We start from the raw sequence: 13,606 nt of genomic DNA on the forward strand, positions 1-13,606 counted from the left end.
TACTTCAATTTTTTATAAGGGCCGCCCTTTTATTCCGTTCTATTTGATGCCCTGATGCTCGGGAAATATTTCAAATCGGTTTACATCTTGGCGGTGCTAAACTCATTGAAAGTTTTTTAGTTTATATGGAAAAAATGTACCGTGGAGGCACCATATTTGACGCAGTTAAGAAAATTTTGAAAAGAATCATTATTTTAAAAATAATTGCAAAATGGATTCGCTTCATATTTTGCATAACGAGCTTTCTACTATTATAGAATGTGTACAAATAATGAAACTTCGAAATATAAGTTTATTTCTTAGTTTTTAAATCTGTTTTTATGTGGTACTTGTGGAGCCCAACTTGACGCACTAATTTTACCATGTTCCTTATTTGACGCAAAGTTGTTCCTAATTTGACGCACTTTGAAGCTATGTTAAAACTCAATCAAATAAACGCCTTATTTTTTTATTATATAATGACAGTGCAAAGGAACTTTTCACGGTATAAAATACCAAGGTAATTCATTTTACAAAGCAGCATTTCATTTATTTTTGTTCAGTTGTTCTGCAAGTTTTATGCTATGTGCTGCCGTCGGACGCATAAATGTCACATGTTACAAACGAGAAAAATGAGAAAAACGCATTTGAAGTTTCAAAATGCATCCATGCTATTATCGCTAAATTTCGCTTTTTTATTGACTCTAACGCAATAAACTATGGAAGAATATTCATATTCGTTGGGCCGGACTCAAACATTGCCAAAAACAACTATTTTTTCCACGTTTTTTTTTTCAATCAAAACCCGAATGTGACACTTATGCCGCGAAATTCACTGGCCAGGCGAAAAATGTACGCATATTTGTCACACCGTGAACTGAGAGATAGTTGTTGTTAATTTGTGTTTACATTTCGCGAGCGACGATTGTATTTCTTTGGTGTGATTTTTCGCTGTCGGTAGAAGTGGAACGGGTTAGATTTAAAAAATGAGCGGATCCGGCAAACGTTCCATTACCGGTCCCAGAGGTTGACCAACCGGTTCTTAGCGGCAGTGGCGTAGTTTTCTTGCCCGGGAAAAAAACATGCACTACATCTTCAACGTCCAAAGGAATCACGACTGTCTTATCGAGATGATGGTTACAAAGTGCTACCAGGTGAAGCAGTTTTTTCTATGGATTTGCAAAAAGTTCTCAATTATTTATAAGTTATGAACTTATTTTCTAGGTCATACGGCTTCCACGCAATGCTGTTGGCAATGCAAAGAACAATGTTGACGTACTTGATATGCAAGCAAATGACTTCTTCAAAGCTCACCGTTTTGGAGTATAGGATAAACCACTGCAAGCCACGCCCGTACGTGGATTCCATGCGAAAAGTGGTGTTTGAAAAAGCCCGTCATGAACTTAGATACGCAAACAATATCAACAGTAAAGACCTTAAATACTGCAAGTTGTTTTCCAAGAAGCAATTTAAGTTGGTTTTAAAGGATTCATCCTCTTTTGATACAAATGTACGTTGGCAAAATGCTCCTCAAGGAATTGAAGAAGAAAAGAAAACTTCTTTAATGAAAATGGTTCAACCTGTTGTTACCGAAGAGGAAAAATCGTTTTTCATTGATCTTCCGACGAAGCAAGAAGCTTCTGATTAATCTTTGTACTTGTTTCATACTTTGAATAAATTTTATCGTCATAACATGTCACAATAATTATGAGTTTTACAAAAAAAAAGGATTTGCTAAAGGGTTCCTCTTTATCACTTTTTTACGGGCCTTGAATATTTTAATTATGTCACAGTTTCATATCGCCTTTTCCCAAGAGGCCGTTCACGTTATACTTGGAGAGGTTCTAGACAATATAATACCTCCCCTCTTCTTTCATGGACAACCGTCCATATAAATTCTAAAAGTAGGGAAAGACCTTGCATAATTACCAGCCACCATTCTAAACTATCCACGTGAAATGTAGATGATCCTAAAAGCATGGTATATTTTATTGACGGTCCTCAGGACACATCACGCAGTGCTATGTGTCGTTTTGTGTGATTGTTTTATCTATTTTTTTAGTGTGACAAATATGCGTCCATTTATCCCGGTGTGACAAGTATGCGTCCATTTGTTCGAATGTGACAAATTGACTTCAGATTTTTTTCGAGTTTTCTAGAATAAAACCTCTGTTTTGACAAAATATTTCAAAAATACGTATCAAATTATGACGTTAGACATCAAAACCTCAAAAATGTTAAAATGTAACATGTGACATTTATGCGTCCAATTCAGTTCTTGCAGAATTACTAAAAACAGAATCGAAAATTTTGAAAAAGTGTGTTTTGAGCCACTCTACTGAAGATCTTTCTTCTCTTCGTTGGCATTACATTCCCCACTGGGACATTGCCGCCTCGCAGCTTAGTGTTCATTAAGCACTTCCACAGTTATTAACCGCGAGGTTTCTAAGCCAAGATACCATTTCTGCATTAGTATATCATGAGGCTAGCAAGATGATACTTTTATGCCCAGGGAAGTCGAGACAATTTCCAAGCCGAAAATTATCTAGACCGGCACCGGGAATCGAACCCAGCCACCCTCAGCATGGTCTTGCTTTGTAGCCGCGCATCTTACCGCACGGCTGAGGAGTGCCCCCTCTACTGAAGATGGTTGGGTTATATTTCCGATCCCGGTTATTAAGTTTCCACTTAGCCTTACGACAAAAGGCGTAGGATTGCCAATCCGGAGATGGCGAGTTCGATTCTCGGTCCGGTCTAGGATGTTTTCGGGTGGGAAACTTTCCCGACTCCCTGGGCATAGTGTATCCATTGTACTTGCCACACAAGATACACACTCATGCAATGGCGGACATAGAAAAGTTTTCAATTCATAACTGAAATTCTAATAGAATAAGTTGAAAAGCAGGTCAAGTTCCAGTTGGAATGTAGTGCCATAGAATAATAAGAAGAAAAAGAAGAAGCTTAGGTGCTACTTACCTCTCTTTGCGATGAGCTCGTCAGTCCTTTCCGCAGCTCGCTGACTTGTTTTTTAGCTCGAATTCCACCATTGAAAAATGGCGACAACGTTGTCTGCTTCAGCCTGTCCCCCTGTTTTACCGTTTGCAGTGTTTTGGTAGTTTCTTGTGATAACAGATCAATCCGTGGGACGGATTGCTCAACCGCTCTGATAGCGTTGGATTTCAATGTTTCTTTGGGGGGCGGCTGGGTCGGCTCCAAATTCACTATAGGTGCGTATCGATCGTTAGCTTTGAATCGTGACCGAGTATTTCTGGAAACAGAATTTTTTTGTGTCTGTGCGACAGACTTCTGTTTAACACGTTTCTTAAGCGATGGCCATTTTTTGGGGGTATTTTCGCAGAAGTCGACCATTTCTGGCGTTGCTTGTACTGCTGCGTTCGAAGTCGGCGGTCGTTTAGAGCGTTTCTTTTGTTTCTTTTTCGTCTTTTCCATCGCTTGGAACTCTTTCCTGGCGTAGTCCACCGCCATCTTTATTAGCAGATCTGGGAAATAGATTTTGTAATAACTTACATAAGTTATTTCGATTTTTTCGGAGGTTCTTATATAGAACATTATATGTAAAGACGATTGTATGTCATACCCTTGAAACCTATTTCCCCAGAAAGCACTACTGCCGTCATACACATATTTGTCCCATGTTTGCTGGGATCTGCTATATACATGGGACAGTTATGCGTAGAACTGCAGACTACACCCCCAGAATAACTATTCCCCAGAATGCCACAATCCCCAAAAAGACATTTCCCAGAATATCCTAGTCCCCAGAACACCATGTCCCAGAATACACCAATCCCTAGATTAGACTAAATTCAAAAAAAAAAGTTTTTATCAATACTAAACATGAACAAAAGAATTATATGCTCCATCGTGTTGTTCTGGGTATATGCGAGCCTTAAAAAACAAATAAAATGGGACTATTTTGCCTTATTCTGAACAAATGCGTATTTAAGAAATGCTCTTTTGCTTTATTTGACACCGTGCGCCCATCTACACTTAAGTTAGGTGAAGACCTACCAAGTCTTCACCGTTAACATGCGCTAGACCGTATAGTACACCAGTTTCCAACCACAAGCAAGCGCTGGGCTCAACCAATTACACAAAACTTGTTAAGAAAATTATTTTGAGCTTTTTAGTGGAATGTCTTCACTTGTCATAAGACGAGTTAATACAATCCCATTGAATTCCACCACTTAATTGTATCTTGACAGATACGTATTTCGACCTCAACAGTAAGGCCGTCTTCAGTGTCTCGTACTTGACTCGACTACGGACACAAATTAGAATATGGAATGCTTGGCAAGGTAGCTAACGATGAACATACTAAAAATCAAATCGTCGAGTCGAGTCAAGTACGAGACACTGAAGACGGCCTTACTGTTGAGGTCGAAATACGTATCTGTCAAGATACAATTAAGTGGTGGAATTCAATGGGATTGTATTAACTCGTCTTATGACAAGTGACAAAACTTGTGTCGGTTACATTAAAGAAAAGAAAGTTGACAGGAAAGGGAAAGATTAGTGGAGAATAGTTGCGTTTGCTGAAACGAGACAAATGAATTATGATTACACCCAGGTTTTTTTTTACGCGGTTGGTGTTCATTAATTTTTCGGTCAACTCGAACTTTTAGAGTTTTTTAAATACCACCTGATTTTTCTTTGATTTTTTGTGATTTTTTTCATGGGGTTAACTCATTGTTTCATTGACGCTGAAGGTCTTAAACGACTAAAACCAAACCGTGTAAAAAAAACCTGGGTGTAGTATGGTAATTGTGCACCGCGAAGGGCTGCTAGCCCTAGCTAGTCTAGGCCTAGCCCTCCCTAGATGTTCGATTCCACACCTTTCTGTTAACCGGTATCTGTAATTCCGTCTATGTTGGCTGGCAGTATCATCTTTTTGTTAATATGGATGTATATTTTCTTCAAATGCCGGTCGTCTGTAACAAAAATAAGGAAGGGGCCTCCACCATATGACCCCGGAATATTGGTAATTGACCGAATAACGTTCTTATCTTCTTGATATTAAAGCCACTCAACAAAACATTCCAAACACTGGACAACTGCTCCAGAGATACATTTGTGCTTATTCTGCGTCTCGTAGGACTCGAGAATTGTCGATTTCGACACATCTCACGTGAGACGACCGTGTAATTCAAATCGGAGGTATCGACAATAATTCTCACTTCATTCGATACGCCTCACCTCATACGACACCAGGGTTTGCAGAAATCGCTTTCAATAGATAACGAACAACGATAGGTAAGAACTGTTCCGAATCATAACAAGCCATGATAACAAATTCATCAAACTTGTATACAAGTGCGAAAAAACAGAATCGGATAGGCAGCCCCCACAGAAAAATGGTGATTTTCGCTTTGTTTTTGCTGCTTTCGTGTTAGTTACTGCACAGCTGTGTAGAACAAGTTGAAAAGCATCGTCAGAGCCAGTGCTCCCCACATTTGGAGCTTTCTAAAAGAAATTTATCATGGGGTATAACATTCCGAATCAGTTCTCTATCATGACAACTTGCGAAAAAAGTTTCTCGCGCTATGCTACATATCGTATATGTAGACAGAGATGATAAGTGAGAGACTTGCTCTTTCTCTTTAGGAATCAATCCCTGTAAGAGACGCACAATAGGCACAATTACGTTTAGAACAAAATACAATCAAATCAGTTTTTCGAAAACTTCCAATTCCACGCATCGCTTATTACTCGTCACATAACTGACCCCATTACTAGTAGAAACTTTTGTCCTGCCTATTATCGTTATTAGTTTTTTTGACAGTCTTATTGTATAGGGTTAAGGCGGGGAATTTTTTCTTTTCGTTATAGTCGTTTTAGTCTTGAAAACCAATATAAGAGACACGTTTTCCCAAACTCATCCGCCGTACCAAATCGTAAGTTCAGGGGAAACGTTCTGCCATAGTGGAGTTTTAGCAAATGGACGTTGCTTTCATTGATTTTAGCCCCTACGACGATGGACGGATATACATGCCGTGCCCATTGGCGCAACTACCTGCTTAGGGGGGCTGTAGCCCCTTTATATTTTTTCTCGAAATTAACCCTCTTTTTGAAAATTCTCGAACATTTTAACATCTCATCAAGTTATCAGCGGTAATGTGACAAATGCAGCCCAACCACCTAAGGCAATTGCGAATCCATCACACTCAGTCATATTATTCTCTTTTCTCAAGCACGTGTGCACGTGTGAGCAACAACTCACAGTCTATGTTTAATTGCGCTCGACTAGCGTCAGGAAGTGGATATATTTGCATACTTCATAAATATTCTATCTATTTCAAATGAAAAAAAAAATAGAGCAACTTTCCATGGATTCCGCCGAGAATCTTCCAAGAATTCTGATGAGAATCCTTTAGTGATCCTGACTGGAATGTTCCAGGGACTCCAACGGGAATCTCTAGATATTTCGAGGAGAATACCGATGGGAGCCTCCAGGGATCATGAAGGGAATCCACCAGAGATTTCGGAGGGAATGTTTCAGGAATTCCAACGGAAAAATTTCAAGGATTCCGACGAGAACGTACCAGGGATCCTTCACCCTCCAAGAATTTCGACGGGAATATTTCAGGAATTTGAAGGGGAATATTCCAAGGACTTCGTCGAAAACCCTACAGGAATTCCAATATAATGGTTCCAGGTATTTCATTAGCAATGTTCCAGGGATTAAGACGCATATCGTCGAAGAATTCCGAAGCAATCCGTCGAAGGACTTCGAAGCAAATCGTCGAGCGACTCCGAATTAATCCTTCAGTTATTTCGAAAATAATCCTCCAGTGATCCCGCAGGGAATCCTCCAAGGATGTTGAAGCAAATCGTTGAGGGATTCCGATGCAAATCATCAAAGGATTTCGAAGCAAATCGTCGAATGGTTCCAAAAAAAATTCGTTTAGGGACTCCGAACCAAATCTATGAGAAATTCTGAAGCAAACCGTCGATGTATTCCGAAACGAAACGTCGAATGATTCTGAAGCAATTCTTCGCGGGATTCCGAAGCTTATCGTCAGCTGGATTCCTTATCGTCCGAAGATCCCAACGCAGATCATTTGCAAAACATCGAGAGACTCCGAATTCAATCTTCAAAGGATTACGAAGTAAATCGCCGAAGGATTCTGATTTGTCAAGCAATTCCTAAACCAATCTTAAAACGAATCTGGAGATATTCCGGAGCAAATCAACGAGAGATTCTAAAGCAAATCCTCCATGGATTTTAAAGGGTATTTTTCACAGATTCTCAAGGCTATTGCGTAACAATACTGGAAAGAATCCAGTAGGAATTCTTCTGGATTACGATTGTAATACTTCGATGAATCCGAAAAGATTTCTTTAGAGATTGAAGTGAGAATTCTTCTCGGATTCTGATGAGAATCCTTCTCGGATGATGATGGGAATCTTTCTCAGAATTCAGAAACAAGCTAATTTTTCTTCCACTCATTTCATTAAGTATAATAGAGTGAATATGAGAGATAACTCTTTAGTCTTCAAACTTTTTGGGTAATTCATTATGCTATATGTTGAAAACTGATATCACTGCTAACTAACTTTATCAAATCCTAGGGGGGGGGCTAATTTTTTCTAGGGATGGCTAAGCGCCCCCTAGCCCCCATTATTTACGCTAATGGCCGTGCCCCAACCAGATTGTTTGCCTAAACATCAATAAAGCCTGTCTATATTAAACACTTATGTAATATCCAAATGGTTTGACGTAATTTTATAAATTTGGAAGAGTTGAAACATACTTGAAGCACCACATTTGTTTCTGAAAGAATCAGCTGTCATGTGAATGGAACATTTCAGTTGTTCGTAAAGTATTTTAAAAGTACACTAGAAGATTAGTCTTTAAAATTTACGTGCAAATGCTTTAATAAATCATGTTTACTTTAGTTATCCAAACACGATCCTAACTACCTCGAAACTGGTTTTACTGTGTAGTAGTAACGTACCAAATCGGGAAATTCATGCAACATGTAACGCAGAGTTTAAACCCTCTCTTGCGTAATGTAATATGCACTAAAATAAACCTCCTAAGAAATTGATGCGTGATGCGTTTTTTTTACCGTGTGCCTGGCGCATATGACATCACACCTCTTAATATTTTTATTGAAATCATGACGGCATGCCCGTTTGAAGACACGTTTGACAGTTAATTTGGAGTCAGAGCATCTATCGTCGCTCATCTATATATTCCACTATCTATAGTGGATACCTGTGTTCTGAACACTCATTTGTTTCAAATTCTATTTCACGTAAGCCATTATATAATAATGAGTGCTAGAAACTCAAGATACTTAAGATCATCTACCAACAAGAAATGTTCTTTTGCTTTATTCCGAAAAAATGCGTGCATGAAAAGAAGGCAGCATATGTCGTTTTGTTTTATTCCAGGCAAGTGCAAGTAAGATGCGCTGCTACAAAGCAATACCATGCTGAAGGTTTCTGGGTTCGATTCCTGTTCCGGTCTAGATTTTTTTTGTTGGAAATTTTCTCGAATTCCCTGGGCATAGAAGTATCATCGTGTTGGCATCATGATATACGAATTCAAAAATGATAACATGGCTATGGGTCAATTTCTTCACCCCCGCTTAGGCCTAAAACCATGTTTAAGTGTATGGGTATTGGGTAAGCACCGCTTAAGAGTTAAGCAGAGGTGAAGAAATTGGCCCTAAGAAACCTCGCAGTTAATAACTGTGGAAGTGCTGAACGAACTCTAAGCTACGAGGCGGCAATGTCCAAGTGTGGGATGTAATTCCAATAAGGAGAACAACTATGCTTAAGAAGGCGAACCACATATGCCCTAATCTGATAAAATGGCGTATGCGCCAGATTACAACAAACAAGTTTTTCATTTTTCTGTTAAAGAACTCAATGAGTACTACCCGTTAGCATATTTTTTTTTGGAAATTGTGTATATGTCACTTTCATATTACGGAAAATTTGCTCTTTTGCTTTATTCCGGGCTAATGCGTGCTTTTAAAGAACAATAGACGACATAGATATTATGGCACGTATTTTTGAGAGGATGGAGGAAACCTACACCAGACTGAAAAGCGAAACTAAACGGATTGGACTAGTCATCAACACGTCGAAGACAAATGATAGGAAGATGCTCAAGAGAGGACAACGTAAGCCATCCACCACGAGCTTGTATTGGTGGTGACGAAATGGACGCATCATGGCAGGAAGTCGTGCGTACTATGGACTCCGAAAAACGCTCCGATTGAATAGAGTTCACCGCCGTACCAAACTTACTATCAACAAAACGATTATTAGACTGGTAGTTCTCTACGGACACGAGACCTGGACGATGCTCGTGGATTACCAACGCGCACTGGGAGTTTTCGAAAGGAAAGTGCTGCGTACCATCTATGGTGGGCTGCAGATGGCGGACGGTACGTGGAGGAGACGAATGAAACACGAGTTGCATCAGCTGTTGGGAGAACCATCCATCGTTCAAACCGCAAAAATCGGAAAACGGTGGGCCGGGCATGTAGCCAGAATGTCGGACAGTAATTCGGTAAGAATGGTTCTCGACAACGATCCGACGGGAACGGTACATATGAAGATCACTACTGCAAACAGAATCACAATTTGAACACGTTCTGATTGATGGACGGCACTTCTTCGATATTATCGACGTCAGGATATATCGTGGTGCTAACATCGACTCTGATTTTTAGCTGGTGATGGTTAAACCGTTAAACTGCGCACAAAACTAGCCGTCTCCAACAATGTTTGGTACCGACGGCTGCCTCGGTACAACCTACGACTGAAGCAGCCTGATGTTGTCTCTGCATACGCGCGCAGCATCTCGAGGCAGCGCTGCCGGAAAAGGATGAGCTCGATGGAGCTCCTCTTGAGGGCCGCTGGAGTACAGTTAAATCAGTCATTCGACGCAACGGAGAGCAACGGTGGGTATGTGGGACGAAGTCGACGGAACGGTTGGTTCGACGAAGAGTGCAGACAGATTCTGGAGAATAAGGACGCAGCGCGGGCCGTTGCGCTGCAGCAAGAGACCCGGAAGAACGTGGAACGCTATAGACGGAAACAGAGACAGCAAACCGTCTCTTTCAACATTTTTGAAAAATACCTACTTTCTAAGGATAAAACATAGTTGGAAAACTAAAAAATCTGTTTGAGTTTTCACTTGCCCCACGTGTGAAACACATGTTCTGTTCATCCAATGCAAACGATAACTATATTGGATGGAACCTAGTTGTGATCAGTTGTGATGCTTTTCGATACTCCATGAAAGTCAAAGCCAAAGCACTCCAGCCACCACACCACACCATCTCTCTGGCAAAGAGAGCGTGACGCTTGTCAGTTTTGTTTTGTTGAATTTCTCCCTGCATCCCAGTTAGAACGAAAGCTCTCTCGTAATAATTGTTCGTAATAAATTCTTTATGAAATCAAGGTAAGAGTTTTTATAACTTTTATACTTAAATTATTAATTAACTAATTTGAACAAAGATTTAACCCGAAGACAATCTTCGTTTCCGACCAAATAATGATTCAGTTTTCTAAAAAAGATTTATACATATTTTAGGCAATCAAAACAATCGATTCGTAATTTATTCAATTTTACTTTTTTAATTTCTAGAATTAATGTCTAGAAAGTAAATCTTGGATTTTTTTTCATTGAAAACTTTGAACGTTTCCATTCAATATTAGTATATTGAAATGTTCTAAGCTATGGAACCTATTCATTATTTCCCGTGTAATGAATTAGAAAACTATCTTAGAGTATCTTTTTCACCATCATAACCTTTTATTATATTAGGATAGTTGTGGGAAAATATACTAACTATGATGAGTTCAGTGGTCTAGTGACTACTGCTTCGCCTTATAAGCAGGAGGTCGTAGGTTCAATTCCAGACTCGTCCCTTTCCTATTTTGTATTTCTATCTTAGTTCTTTCTGTGTTTTACGTTCTACCAAAACGATTCCTACTGTTAAATCCTTCCACACTAACAATTCCAAAACCTCCCGTGGCACCTATGAGAGGTCATAGAGTTCTCTGCATCTTTCTTTAGTAGGTGTCCAACTAGCCATCCTTCCCCCTCTTCATCATTCACAATGACGTGGCTAGGACAGATCTCTTCTATTGGAGAGTGCATTGCTTTCATCTAAGAGATGGTGATTAGTCCCAAATCAATATCTGTGTTAACGGATGAAAGTAATGCTACTCTCATACAATAGTCTTGGATTGTATCACCTATGAATTTGTGCGAATTGCTCAATGCTAATGCTAGTTGTGAAAAAATACTAAACTAAAGATATTTTAATCTTTAGAATATTACAGACATATTCACGAGGTATTAAAAAATTACCATTTTCAATGATTTGTGGAATTTTCAAATATAATTCCAAACAACTCTTGAACATGTGTTAACTTATATACTATTTACAATATTCATTTTTTTTTTAATTCTGTGCAATTGGAAATTACATACAAATAAGAGAAGTACATACAAAGGCAAACTTGGACATTAAAAGAATAACTTGAAGATGAAAACATTCATTTGAAAAAAATAATATTTCGATATTCGATTCAATGCTTTCATGTTGGTAGTGCGCACCACAATGTCTTATAATATTTATGAAATATGGTAAATTACTCATATTTTTGCCCAAGTTTTTGTTTAACAGATTTAATTAATCACAAATCGTTTAGATCCTATACTAAAAGATATCCCTCAACCCCATAACTGAAGATATCCTACAACAAAAATATCGCAAGTCAGTCAAAAATACGATTACTCGAAATGGGAATCAAATGGATCTGGAAAAAAACTACTTATTTTTTTATGCCTCACACATTATGTCTTCTTCTTTTTGGCATTACATCCCCACACTGGGACAGAGCCGCCTCACAGCTTAGTGTTCATTAAGCACTTCCACAGTTATGACCTGCGAGGTTTCTAAGCCAAGTTACCATTTTTGCATTCGTATATCATGAGGCTAACACGATGATACTTTTATGCCCAGGGAAGTCGAGACAATTTCCAATCCGAAAATTGCCTAGACCGGCACCGGGAATCGAACCCAGCCACCTTCAGCATGGTCTTGCATTATGTACTAAAATCAAATAACTCAGTTAGAATGCGATTGAACAATAAAAATTAAAGAGTTAATCTTTCCATTTATATCAACTTCATTAAAAACTTTGAAGAATTTTGAATGTAAGTTGCCAAACATTTATTTTTTCCCGGTTCATGTCCTGAATTCCCGGTTTTTTTCCCGGTGACTTCAATTTCCCGTCTTTTTCCCGCTTTTCCCGTTTTTCCCGGTTCGGTGACCACCCTGTAGATGCATTCGGATTGCAGACGAAGTATCAACCTCGTTTGTGACCTTAGACGGATTTCGTAATTTTTTAACCTACGAGCCACGTTGGGGATAATATATGATAAAATGATGTTTCATATTCTAATTGTTGACATTTACAATACATTTAAAAACAAGTGCATTGAAAGATAGTATCTTTGAAACTCAATTTTATTGGCATATCGGTCTCGATGCTACTCGTATAAAGAAAGGGAGCAGCGTGTGTGCGAAAGCAGATGGGGAAGAACGGAATCCAAAAGTTATCGTTAGGCTGCGACAAGTGTGAAATGGTTTGAAAGGTGTTGAAGTATGCGAGGGCAATTTGTGAATAATTAAATTATCGAAGCGTCCGTCTTTGGCGTACATCCTTTGTGGGGATGACCCGGGCAGTAAATGAAAGTCACTGTTACCGAGACTGATCAGTCTTATCAACTTTATCTAAATAAATTATAGTTGTTGATAGGGTTTCTCACCCCATTCCCGGCCTAACATGCATACGACTGTATTATATAATTGATATTTATGACAGAGAGCAACTTTTCCTAAATTTTATGGGCCATGCAATACTGCAATGGGGTTCATTTCTGCTTAAAAAATAGCTATTCTTTTGCTTAACATTGTTTGAAAAAGCTTTTATTTGATTTAAATAAACTCAGCACTCATTTCAGATATACTGCCGTGAATCACATGTTTGTCCCATATGAATAGGACACCCAGCAAATATGGGACAGCTATGCGATTCACGGCAGTATAGCGATTGTATTTTCCGCACACTTCAAACCAGTTCCTGGCCTAAGAAAAATTTCACTCACAGTGAACGGTGCCCTGCTTGAGGGTAGACAAATAATTGCTCTAGTGAGAAGAAAGAACCACTAATCAGCTGTTTCTACTCCACATAGTGTGCGCGGTGATGGAAGTTTTGATAGGAAATTTTAAGCTCTTGTGGTGCAGCAAGTGTAAACTGTTTTTGAGATTTTGAGATCGGTAAGATGGCTCAAACGAAAGACCATACACAATATGATGAAAAAGTCCGGTGATGACAATTAATGGTTTATTTCGATATCGGCTCTAGGCCTTTCTTTAAACCAGCATGATTTGAAATGGTGCATACGTTTGTCTGGCTGGTGGTGCAGTGGTGTGGTCTAGACGTCAAGGGCGTGCTAAGCAGCGGGGTGGCCAGCATGGCGCTGGTAGACTTTAACCCCATCTGTCCGGACAGTATGTGTCGTTCTGCAGACGCCGAGGGATACACATCCACACGGTCATCACAC

At 39.2% G+C, this 13,606-nt stretch overlaps 1 protein-coding gene across 3 annotated transcripts in view; it reads right to left on the reverse strand.

Annotated features, from left to right (window-relative positions):
• Window positions 1-13,606, reverse strand: part of LOC134210676 (uncharacterized) — a 29,501-nt gene that overhangs the window by 2,199 nt on the left and 13,696 nt on the right. For all 3 annotated transcript variants that reach the window (XM_062686861.1, XM_062686862.1, XM_062686860.1), the window contains one exon: window positions 2,956-3,479. In XM_062686861.1, coding sequence (XP_062542845.1) covers window positions 2,956-3,479 — 524 coding nt within the window. The remainder of the gene's footprint in view (window positions 1-2,955; window positions 3,480-13,606) is intronic.

This window comes from Armigeres subalbatus, chromosome 2, assembly GCF_024139115.2.
Source record: "Armigeres subalbatus isolate Guangzhou_Male chromosome 2, GZ_Asu_2, whole genome shotgun sequence".
NCBI lineage: Eukaryota > Metazoa > Arthropoda > Insecta > Diptera > Culicidae > Armigeres > Armigeres subalbatus.